Source organism: Schistocerca nitens, chromosome 5 (assembly GCF_023898315.1).
Source record: "Schistocerca nitens isolate TAMUIC-IGC-003100 chromosome 5, iqSchNite1.1, whole genome shotgun sequence".
Lineage (NCBI taxonomy): Eukaryota > Metazoa > Arthropoda > Insecta > Orthoptera > Acrididae > Schistocerca > Schistocerca nitens.
Window position 1 is genome coordinate 497,964,238 of NC_064618.1, and position 13,253 is coordinate 497,977,490.

Here is a 13,253-nt window from a genome sequence, read left to right on the forward strand (position 1 = left end):
GTGCACTGGAGAGTGCGTTGTTTTGAAATTTCCTGGCGGATTAAAAGTATGTGGCGCCCCGGGACTCGGACAAGGAACCTAGCCTTTCGCAGGCAGTGTTCTTTTCTGATTGCATTATCCAGCCACGACTCCCAATCACCCACCTTAGGTGGAAGTGAAACATGGACGATAAATAGTTTGCACAAGAACAGAATTGAAGCTTTCGAAATGTTGTGCTACAGAAGAATGCTGAAGATTAGATGGGTAGATCACATAACTAATGAGGAGGTATTGAATAGAGTTGGGGAGAAGAGGAGTTTGTGGCACAGCTTGACTAGAAGAAGGTATCGGTTGGTAGGATATGTTCTGAGGCATCAAGCGATCACCAATTTAGTATTGGAGGGCAGCTTGGAGGGTAAAAATCGTAGAGGGAGACCAAGAGATGAATACAGTAAGCAGATTCAGAAGGATGTAGGTTGCAGTAAGTACTCGGAGATGAAGAAGCTTGCACAGGATAGAGTAGCATGGAGAGGTGCATCAAACCAGTCTCAGGACTGAAGACCACAACAACAATAAGAAACTATATATTTGGTAAGCATTGTGTGTTGTAGACATAGAGGATCTCTTAATTAAAGTAACGCAAGAAATGTGTAAAGATAATGTATGCCTAATAAAAACTGGTAATATACGTCCAGGGAAACATAAAGCAACCATGGCCATTTTATTAGGCTGCGAATGCATCAGTGCTATTTAAAATATGTATAAATATTTATCTCCTGAAATGGTCCAGTAAATATAAGAGAATGGGATTAGAAACTGTAGATGGAACGTATCTGCACCACTTACCATTTGCTGATGAACAAGCCATCTTCACACAACGGGAGGATTCAAGTTATATATGTAATTAGCTGGCGATAAAAATAGTTATCAAAAAACGGAATATCTTTCTAACGAACTGGATGAACTGTACAGAGCGGGGAAAATCGAAAAGCTGGATTTCTGGAGAAGATCAGCAAAACCCTCAAGGAAAAACAATACAAGGAACACCGAAGCGATAAACATAATGGAAGTGGAATATGTGTTGTAGTGCATCGAAGATAGTTACAGTGGTTACAGTGGTACGGACATGTAAGAAGAATGTAGCAAACAAGATCATCAAAACTGGTACCCTGGTGGAAAGCTGAGGGAAGAAGGAGAGTTCGACCGTTGATTACCTGTCTCCAAAACATGTAGGTGACAATAAGAAAATATGGTGTAGAATCAGAGAATACACAAGATGGAAGTAAATGGAGAGAGATAATGGAGATAATGTTGAGTATTTGTACACTGAAGCGCCAAAGAAATTGGTATAGGCATGCGTATTCAAATACAGAGATATGTAAACAGGCAGAATACGGCGCTACGGTCGGAAACGCCTGTAAAAGACAAGTGTCTGGTACAGTTGTTAGATCGGTTACTGCTCCTACAATGGCAGTGAGTTTAAGTGAGTTTGGACGTGGTGTTGTAGACGGTGCACGAGCTAGAGACGCAGCATCTCTGAGGTAGCGATGAAGTGGGGATTTTCCCGTACGACCATTTTACGAGTCCAGTGAATACCCCGAATCCGGTAAAACATCAAATCTCCGACATCGCTGTGGCCGGAAGAAGATCCTGTAAGAACAGGACCAACGACGTCTGAATGGAATCGGTCAAATTGACAGAAGTGACAGCAAATTGCTGCAGATTTCAATGCTGGGCCATCAGCAAGTGTCAGCGTGCGAACTGTTCAACAAAACATCATAGATATGGGCTTTAGGAGCCGAAGGTCCACCCCTATACCATTGATGGCTGCACGCATAAAGCTTTATGCCTCCCCTCGCTTCGTCCGACATTGGATTGTTGATCGCTGGAAACATGTTTCCTGGTCGGACGAGACTCAAATTGTATCGAATGGTTGGATGTGTACGAGTATGGAAACAACTTCATGAATTTATGGACCCTGCATTACAGTATGTTCAAGCTAGGCAACGGCCTATCCGCAGTGGCTACACCGGTTCCCGTGAGATCACCGAAGTTAAGCGCTGTCGGGCGTGGTCGGCACTTGGGTGAGCGACCATCCAGCCCCCCCTGCGCTGTTGACATTTTTGGGGGTGCACTCAGCCTCGTGATGCCAATTGAGGAGACTGAATAATAGCGGCTTCGGTCAAGAATACCATCTTACGACCGGGAGAGCGGTGTGCAGACCCCACGCCCCTCCTATGCGCATCCCCCGTCGAGGATGACACGGGGGTCGGATGGTCCCGGTAGGCCACTCGTGGCCTGAAGACGGAGTGCTGTTCAAGCTGGTGGAGGTTCTGTAAGAGTGTGGGACGTGTGCAGTTGGAATGATATGGGACCCCTGATACGTGTAGATACGAATCTGGAAGGAGACACGTACGTAAGCATCCTGTCTGATCACCTGCGGCCATTCATGTCCATTTTGCATTCCGACGCACTGGGGAAATTCCAACAGGACAATGCGATACGACACCACAATCGCCCAGAAATGCTACAGAGTGGCTCCAGGAACACTCTTCTGAGGTTAAACACTTCCTCTGGCCATCAAACTCCCCAGATACGAACAATATTGAGCATATCTGGGATGTCTTGCAACGTGCTGTTCAGAAGAGATCTACATCCCCTCGTACTCTTACGGATTTATGGACAGCCCTGCAAGATTCATGGTGTAAATTTCCTCCAGCACTACTTCAGGCATTAGTCGAGTCCATTCCTCGTCGTGTTGCGGCTCTTCTGCGTGCTCGTAGGGACCCTACACGAGATTAGGCAGGTGTACCACTTTCTTTGGCTCTTCAGTGTATATCCATTGCAATAAGTTCAGAGCATCTTGTTATGTTGGAGGGAAAGCTCTGTATTGAGGAAAGTCTCAGTAAATAGCATTCATAAATTTTTACTCTTTGGTGTCACAGGTAGCTGTATAATCAAGTATACGGACAGTAGAGTACGTACAGCAGTAACAAGCTGTGCCGTTACGTACCGTGTCGGAGTCGGGGTGGAGGCCGGCGGCGGCGGCGGCGGCGGCAGCGGCGGCCATGGCCGGGTGGTGCGCGGGGTGCCCGGGGTGGGCGGGGTGGTGGTGCGCCGGGTGGGCGTGGTGCGCGCCGGGCAGCGGCGGCCCGTGCCCGTGGTGGTGGTGGTGGTGTGCGTGGTGCGCGTGGTGGCTCGCCATCACGTTGCCCATCGGCCCGTACACAGCTGGCGCGTGCCCGTGCACCTGCTGGCCCGCTCCCGCGCCGCCCCCGCCGCCTCCTCCGCCTCCGCCGCCGCCGCTGCCGCCTCCGCCACCGCCGCCACCGCCGCCGCCGCCTTCGCCCATCGGCGCCAGAGTCGTCATCGAGGTGCTCGAGATGGGGTCCAGCATGTCGAGTCCCTCCATGCCGTGGTGTCCCATCTGCAGCATCCACAACTGCTTGTCAAGCACCGCCTCCCGGCCGTCCTGCGGTCACAGAAACGAGACACGCCTCCGTTTAGTGCTCGTCCTGGACTTATGTGCTACTTTGCATCGTCATTAATCCAACAAGCACAATTTTGATTAAGTTCTCATGGTTGTGATTCACAGTCATATAATATTTCTTAAAAGACATCATAGTCGCCGTTGACTGTACAAAATATTTATTGTTACTATTGAAATTTCGGCCTTATAGCCATTTTCAAGTAAACTGCAAAAGTTACATTCTGTCAGAATGTAATTTTGACGACGACATGAACTCATGTCAGATAGTTTTATATTCTGACAGAATGTAACTTTTGCAGTTTACATGAAAATTTCCATACGGCCGAAATTGCAATAGTAACAATAAATATTTTATACGGTCAACGGCGACTCTGATGTCTTTTAAGAAGCACAATTTTCATCATACACATTATCCAAAATAAAACTGGCCGTAAAAGTATTTTCGGAATTTCATGTCAACATATTCATAAAATCAAGAAGATTCATACACTATGTGACCAAAATTATCCGGCACATGCTTACTAAAGCGGTATTGTCAACTAGACGTCACGAGAGGTGGATCCACCAGTATAAAAGTAGGCGGAGAGTATTGTGTTATCACTAGAAAAGCAATAACAGCTTATTGGGTCGATCAGGACTCAGAACGTGTACTAGTTTTTGAAGTGCCATCGAACGTGGACTAGTCGCTGAATGTCACCTGAATAACAAATCCATCAACGGCATTTCAACTCTTTTAAAGCTACCCAAGTCGACTGTCGATGATGTGATTGTGAAGTGGAAACGAGAAGGGACAACAGCAGCGAAACGAAGACCAGGCGGACTTCATGAACTGACGAAGAGGGACCGTCGAACATTGCAGGGGAAGGTTGTAAAATTCGCATGAAATCAACAGAAAGATCACTCATGAGTCACGAAGTGTTGTCAGCAGTTCATCAAGCACAATGACTGTGCGCAGGAAATTAAAACGAATGGGATACAATGAACGAGTAGCTCCTCAAAAGCAACACATTTCTATAGTCAGTGTTAAACAACGCTTTAGGTTGTGTAAGGATTCACGCCACTGGACAATGGATGGATGGAAACAAAGGATTTTGAGTCGTGAATCACGATATATCCTCTGGTAATCCGATGGAAACGTTTCAGTTTGGTGAAATACTGGAGAACGTTACCTACTTTCTTGTATAATGCTAAAAGCGAAGTACGGGGGATGTGTGTTACAGTGTGGGGTGGCCGCGCGGGATTAGCCGTGCGGTCTCGGGCGCTGCAGTCATGGACTCTGCGGCTGGTCCCGGCGGAGGTTCGAGTCCTCCCTCGGACATGGGAGTGTGTGTTTGTCCTTAGGATAATTTAGGCTAAGTAGTGTGTCAGCTTAGGGACTGATGACCTCAGCAGTTAAGTCCCATAAGATTTCACACACATTTGAACATTTCTTTGGTGTGGGGTGCTGTGCGTGATTAGGGTGTGGTCCTCTCGTTGCTCGTAAATACACTAAATGCGAAAGGATGTGAACACATCTTACAGCAGTGTGTACTGCGTACAGTAGAGGGACATTTCGGAGACGAAAACTGTATCTGCATGGTAATGCACCCTATTATGAAACAGCATCTGCCCTGTGTCCCGACCTGAACACGATGGAACCTGTTTGCTATGAGACCCCAGCGTGCAACATCACAGCCTTCTATTGTTTCGGCTCTTGACGACGTACGCACAGCCACTCCTCTACAGACATGTAGACACATCACTGAAAGTATCATCAGTAGATTTCAAGACGTCATTCAGCAGAAGGGTGGACACACCGCATACTGTCCACTAATATATGTCCGGATCCCTTTGATCAGGTAGTGTACCGAACAACGTCTTCTTCCACACATACTTGTTTCCAGAATAACTATTGACTCGGCAGCTTAATTCTTCTGGCCAGATGAAAAATGTGTCCCACACCGGGAGTCGAATCGTGGTCCTTCGCCCTTGGAAGCTAGGAGGGGGGGGGGGGGTCATTAACGGAATTGACGCTTTCACGGCATGTCGTATTTGTGGATAGCTCAGTCGCTAGAGAATTTGCCTATAATAAACATAGGCCAGGTTCGAGCCCCAGTCTGTCACACAGTTTTACCCTGCCAAGCACTTCCCCTATTATTTGTATTTTGTCACTGCACTAGGCATTTCAGTTTCTGTAGCCTCATTTCCAGATGTATCGAATTACATTAATTTTCTTTGTCTAGAACAGATTGATGCTGGACAATAGTGCGTTCCTGTTGTTAGAAGGTAGTACTACAATAATGAACAATTATCGGTACTAAACGACAACATAAAACGCAGAAGCATTCTACACAGAGAATTATGTTTCCCATGATTTCCCGGTTAATCATTCTTATTAGCTTTTTTTCACGATTTCCAAATTTAATTTCTAACCTTTTAATAACAGGAACGTACTATTTTGAAGCATCATCACATTTAAGAGCAATAAAACTTATGTAATTGCAAGATACACCATAAGATGGAACCACAGGTCTTGAAATGCACGGTATTGTATAGTGAAACCTAATTATTGATGAAGGCATTGTTCAATTACTTTCAGTGTATTCAGTCTTGTCACGTCCACAACTACGGAATGTGTATAAAATTAAAAATACTCTTATTTGTATAAACCTTTTTCTACTTACTGGTGGTTCGTGTAGATCTAAACATTAACTGGTAAATTCACTACCTATAAGTAGTGAAGCACTATAGTTCAGCTACTATTGCATTAAGATTGAATACTGCTGTAGGTTACACAAAAACGAAACACTTGTTTATCCTGCATATTTCATTTCACTAATGAGTTACTGAATCATTTTTCGGAGGAAAGCAACTTACAGGCATACTATTTTCAGAAACTTTTTGTAAGAAATGACATTTTTCTCCTCAGCTGTTCTTAAATGTATTTATTCAAATTCACTATTTCGGTATATTATGCCATTGTCATGACAGCTCTAACAACATAAACTGCTTAAAGACAACTTCAACTTTAAGAATACATTCTGTTCTCAAGACTTTCTGCGAAAAGCAAATTATCAATTTTTTTTTGTTTTACTATCTTGCTATGAAGTGCGTCTATGTACCATCATCATTTTGAAAGAACATTGTCCTCGTGTCAGGCATGTTCACATATTTCATACGCATAATGAGACAAAAGTTTCCGTCACCTATATATAATGACACTGCTCTCCACTAAAACGAGAAAATTATGTCAACTGAGAAAAATGACATCGACTTGTTCACGAACTGTGTGGTTTCAATCGTGAGACGATAACTGGAGATATGTCTTGAATATCAAGCGATTTCTGTGCATGCGTTGGATTTTCGGTTAATTTTCATCCTCCCTATGCGTATTCTGCAAAATCAAGTAAAACATTGTGATACTGTTGCCTGTAGTTGAGTATGAATCTACTGCATAACGAAAATGATGCTTAAATTTATAAGCTGTTCAGTCGTAGATATGATACTTTGAAACGAAAGAAGTGAACTTAATTACTTAGTTTAAACAAATGTAATCTGTAAAAGCTGTATAAGTATTTTGTTATTCGAAATCGGCAGTACCCGTAAGAGAATTCTAGACACCATATCGGCATATACCGAGGCTGAACAATGCAATATAGTGTACTTCTGTATCTTCCGTAAATATTATTAGTATCACTAAACGTATCACTCATTTTATATCAATCTATTTCTGTTTGCGTTGCGCTGAACAGGCGTTAACTTTTAAATTCGGTGGGGGCGGTTGCCAAGGCTCACGATTAATTTTGAACAGAGCCCTTCGGCTTCCTGAGCAGGCGCCTTTGTGTGGGAGCTTGCGAACTGGGGTGCATGAAATCTTTACTTCCGGCGGCATCACACATTCCACGGGACCCAAGGCAAAAGAGAGGGCACCTGCTACCGTGTGTTAACAATGTGTCTTGCTCCAAAATAAAAATTTGATGCTTACATAAATAATGTAATAAATAATTTATGAACCCAACGGATCCTAGGGACGGCACATTCAACGCGTCATGTATTTATTTCATTTATTTATTCATTGAACGTGATCAGATTACGGCCTTCAGGACATCTTTTACAAGGATGCGACTGACAGATGTTATCCTCAGTTTTTCCTTACTTACTCCCAGTTCCTCATTTTTGTGTATTCACTACATCGAGTTTCCTCTGAAGTTTAATCTAGCTATTCCACTCTTACCTTTATAGCCTGTCTGCATTGGTCTATTGACTGCTACATCGATTACTTCTCTGAACACGCCCTATCTTCTGCTTGACATTCCACCTTGTGAATACTGTATAAATAATCTTTCATTATGCGATTGAGCAACCGATTTATTCCTTTCCTCACTAATACTTTAGTGTCCTCATTTCATCACCACGTTAAACAGCAACGTCAACTGTAATATATTAATATTCTGTTTTTGTTTTTCGCGTTTCTTCTTTCATACGATCGAACTCGATTTCATAAATACTGATTTCCCTTTTTTGTGTCATCAGTCTTCTGACTGATTTGATGGTGCCCGCCATGAATTCCTCTTCTGTGCAGCACTTGCTAGCTACGCCCTCAGTTATTTGCTGGACGTATTCCAGCCTCTGTCTTCCACCACAGTTTTCACCCTCTACAGCTCCCTCTGGTACTATGGAAGTTACTCGTTGATGTCTTAACCCGATCCCTTCTTAAAGTCAATGTTTTCTATATATTCCTTTCTTCGCCGATTCAGGGGAAACCTTCTCATTCCTCAGCTTATCAGTCAAGTATTATTTCAGTTTTCAGACGCGTCTCTTACTGAATCTTCTCTGATTCGCCTTACACAGCATTCTTTCATAAGCATTTGCTCAAATTTACGCCATTTGTTCATTAGTTATAAATGTTTCCTTTGGTCACATCTTCGACTAGATTACATCATTTTGCTTTCTATTTAAAACAATGGATACTCCAGATTGGAATATCACCAGTACACGTGTAAGGATAGATTGCTACTCACGTGAAGACGACACGTTGTGTTTGAGTTACACTATGTGATCAAAAGCATCCGTACATCTGGCTGAAAATGACTTATAAGTTTGTGGCTCCCTGCCTCGGTAATGCTGGAATTCAATATGGTGATGGTCCACCCTTAGCCTTGATGACAGCTTCCACTCTCGCGGGCATACGTTCAATCAGGTGCTGGAAGGTTTCTTGGGGAATAGCAGCCCATTCTCCACGGAGTGCTGCACTGAGGAGAGGTATCGATGTCGGCCGGTGTGGCCTGGCACGAAGTCGGCGTTCCAAAACATCCCAAAGGTTTTCTATAGGATTCAGGTCAGGACTCTGTGTAGGCCAGTCCATTATAGGTATTTTATTATTGTGTAACCAATCCGCCACAGGCCGTGTAATGTGAAAAGGTGCTCCATTATGTTGAAAGATGCAGTCGCCATCCCCGAATTGCTCTTCAACTGTGGGAAGCAAGAAGGTGCTTAAAACATCAATGTAGGCCTATAATGTGATAGTGTCACGCTAAACAACAAGGTGTGCAAGCCCTCTCCATGAAAAATACGACCACACCGTAATACCACCGCCTCCGAATTTTACTGTTGACGCTACACACGCTGGCAGAGGACGTTCACCGTGCATTCGCCTTACCCACACCCTACCATCGAATCGCCACATTGTGTACCGTGATGCGTCACTCCACACAACGTTTTCCACTGTCCAGTCATCCAATGTTTACGCTTCTTATACAAAGCGAGGCGTCGTCTGGCATTTACCGGCGTTATGTGTGGCTTATGAGCAGCCACTCGACCATGAAATCCAAGTTTTCTTACCTCCCGCCTAACTGTCATAGTACTTGCAGTGGATCCTGATGCAGTTTGGAGTTCCTGTGTGATGGTCTGAATAGATGTCTGCCTATTACACTTTACGACCGTCGGCGTTCTCTGTCAGTCAACAGACGAGGTCGGCCTGTACTCTTTTGTGCTGTACGTGGCCCTTCACGTTTCCACTTCACTATCACATCGAAAACAGTAGGCCTAGGGGTGTTTAGGAGCGTGGAAACCTCACGTGCAGACGTATGACACAAGTGACACCCAGTCATCCTTCGTGAGTTCCGCGGAGCGCTCCATTCTGCTCTCTCACGATGTCTAATGACTACTGAGGTCGCCGATATGGTGTACCTGGCAGTAGGTGGCAGCACAATGCACCTAATATAAAAAACGTATGTTTTTGGGGTGTCAGGATACTTTTGATTACATAGTGTAAACACAACGAAAAGACTGTCACACCTTTAGCTTTCATGTGAAGCCCTCTTCAGAAAAGAAAACGCACAATTCATTCAGACAAGCAAGCGCATTTTACGCACACCTAACAGCCATAACCGGCTATCCAGTCCGTACGTCCGTACGTACATTTGGAAAATATGTTACTGATGTATCTATAACGTAGTTATTATTATTATTATTATTATTATTATTATTATTATTATTATTATTATTATCATTACAGGGCATAATAAAAGACATACACATACGTACATTGAATGTAAGAGGTACCGTGACTAAACACATCATCAGGACTTAGCGAAACATGACACCCACAACAGTGCAACTGGATATTCCATTAGTTATGTTAGTCGTTGTTCACTCGAGCCGACTTGACCAGTATTCAAAGAGAAATTAGTGTAAGTGAACACACAGAACGCTACATTTCGGTACATAATAACAAGCAAATTCATGTATGAAATTAAGTAATTCACATATCATTATAGTGTATTACGCTACCTGCCATTATGTTAGGAATTTGATATTACTGAAATGCCTACCAAGACTACACAGGCACGCACTCGTTCTTTCCAAGAAATTTTTCGTAACTTTTCGACATACTTATACATCCAGTTTTGAAATTACACACTGTATCTCGGCCTTGAACTCTGGAAGTGACAGTGATTTGCTAGCGTACTTCGAGATTTCAAATACCGCCACGCATAGAAATCACGTGCCTTCAAATCATAGGATCTTGAAGGCTAATTCAAATCAGCGTTGTGAGAAACCACCCTTCTAAGAAACCTCTCTCATAACAAATCCATTACGGCAGTCGATCTGTTACAAGTTGTGCCGTCTTTAATGAAATCAGACTTCTTTAGCATTCACACATTACAGTTGAGACCATAAAAAACTCTCTTTGCATACTGCAGTAGCGTTCGCCGTCCACTGTTAGTGCGTTTCCGGCGACATTTTCGCACAAGTATGGCCCTCAGTTCAAACTGCACACTACACACTCATTCTCAATAATTACTCGCTGATTTTCTGTGCCTCTAATCCCGCAATCTTGCTTCTTTGCGAGGCCATTCTACAGAAAGTGCGCCTCGTCAGTGAATAGAATTTTCTTGATGAAATTACTGTCCGCTCTTTGTTCCGCAAGCACTCAGTGGGCAGATTCTCGGCGCTTTCCGTGATCGTTCGGCTTCAGTCCTTGTATCAGTTGGTTCTTATAGGCTCAAAGTTGCGGATCCTATTTGAGAATTCGTTGCACGCTGGTTCTGGGGATATCTTATCATCGTGAACATCAGCGAATAAATTTACAGCCACATTTTTATTCACGATGACAATGTTTTCCGCAGGACTAACACTATGACGCTCCCAGGGTTCAATGATCATAACCGAACCGGTATTCTAAATTATCAATCAGTCTCACCACAGTCGACTTACTCGGTGCATTAGGTTGACCAAACATTTCATGGAGTTCGTGAACAGTCTCTGCATTACATTCATCACGTTTTTAATAAGTTTTCCTTACGACAACATGCTTTTCCGCCATGAAGCTCTCCATTCTTAATCACAAATAAAACAGATGAAAATTTTGCCGCCTTACTATAACTTAAATTGTGGGCATTTCAAAAGTTTCGTTCTTTCTGGCACACCCTTTATGCTGCCACGTATCCTCTTTACACTCAGGTTAGGTAATGTGTACTTTATATTAATAGATCGTTGTAAATTGTTGCAAGTCTGTGTTGCCATCATTTCTGCCACATTTTGCCTAAATCTCTTTTCTCTCTAATGAAGCGTTATAGCAACTGCGAGCAAGCGATCCACGTCATAATAGCGACTACGAGGGACATTCAGTAGGTAATGAAGCACTTTTTTCCTCAGCCCGTTTCGTTTGAAAAAATGCAGGATTTGTTATGGGACATTGTGGAATGTTCCCACTTCAGAGCTATAGTTTCATGAAGTTCTGATATGTGAAGGCGCTATACGGAGCCTTCAAAATGGCGTCTGTAATGGAGGTGTGTTCGAAGCAGGGTGCTGACGTAGAATTTCGTTTGAAGCAAAAACCAGAGCATCGCACTTGCAGAATGTCTGCGGAGTTCTGAGAGTGCACAAAAGCACGGCGAGTCGTTGGGAGAGGCGTCTGTCATCATCTGAACAAGGTCGCGGAAATCTGTCCAATCTCCCGCGTGCCGGCCGGCCACACACACAGCTGTGAGCCTTGCAAAGTTGGAGCGTGCTGGCATTCCCATTCGAGGTGATCGACGGATTACAATCGCTGCACAACTGGACGTATCTGTTGGTAGTGCTGATACACTCGTCCACTAGTTAGGGTGTGTGTATTTGTGTGTGTGTATTGAACGAGGGAATTAGAAACGACGGAGAGGCTTCGTTCCGCCGTAGCCCTCAGTGGTTCACAACCCCAAACAGGTCACAGCAGTCCACTCACCAAACCGCCGCCCCACACAGAACCCAGGATTATTGTGCGGTTCGGCCTCCAGTGGACCTCCCCTGGGAACGTCTCATAGCAGACGAGTGTACCCCAAATGTTTGCGTGGTAGAGTAATGATGGTGTACGCGTACGTAGACTGACATAGTGTATGTTGTTGTTGATGGGGTCTTCTGTCCAGAGACTGGTTTTCTACGCTATCCTGTGCAAGCTTCATCTCCCAGTACCTACTGCAACCTACATCCTTCTGAATCTCCTTACTGTATTCATCTCTTGGTCTCTCCCTACGATTTTTACCCTCCACGCTGCCCTCCAATACTAAATTGGTGATCCCTTGATGCCTCAAAACATGTCCTACCAACCGATCCCTTCTTCTAGTCAGGTTGTGCCACAAATTTCTCTTCTCCCCAATTCTATGTAATACCTAGTTATGTGATCTACCCATCTAATCTCCAGCATTCTTCTGTAGCACTACATTTCGAAAGCTTCTATCCTCTTCTTGTCCAACCTATTTATTGTCCATGTTTCACTTCCATATATGGCTATACTCCATACAAATACTTTCAGAAACGAATTCCTTGAATAACAACGGGGATAGCTACAACCATGTCTCACTCCTTTCCCAACCACTGCTTCCCTTTCATGCCATCTCGTTTCTGTACAAATTGTAAATAGCCTTTCGCTCCCTGTATTTTACCCCTGCCACCTTCAGAATTTGAAAGCGAGTATTCCTGTCAACATTGTCAAAAGCTTTCTCTAAGTCTACAAATGCTAGGAACGTAGGTCGGCCTTTCGTTATCTTCTAAGATAAATCGTAAGGCAGTATTGCCTCACATGTTCCAATATTTCTATAGAATCCAAACTGATCTTCCCCGAGGACATAGTGTAACTGAAGTGGAATAAGAGGAACCAGCCCGCAGTCGCCGAGGCAGATGGAAAACCGCATAAAAACCATCCATAGGCTGGCCGGCACACCGGACCTCGACACTAATCCGCCGGGCGGATTCGTGCCTGGGACCGGCACGCCTTCCCGCTCGGGAAGCAGAGCGTTAGACCGCGCAGCTAGACGGGCGAGCACAA

At 44.2% G+C, this 13,253-nt stretch overlaps 1 protein-coding gene across 1 annotated transcript in view; it reads right to left on the reverse strand.

Annotated features, from left to right (window-relative positions):
- Positions 1-13,253, reverse strand: part of LOC126259379 (inhibitory POU protein-like) — a 496,830-nt gene that overhangs the window by 12,593 nt on the left and 470,984 nt on the right. The window contains exons 5-6 of the mRNA XM_049956129.1: positions 3,322-3,406; positions 2,993-3,195 (exon numbers count right to left, since the gene is read on the reverse strand). Coding sequence (XP_049812086.1) covers positions 2,993-3,195; positions 3,322-3,406 — 288 coding nt within the window. The remainder of the gene's footprint in view (positions 1-2,992; positions 3,196-3,321; positions 3,407-13,253) is intronic.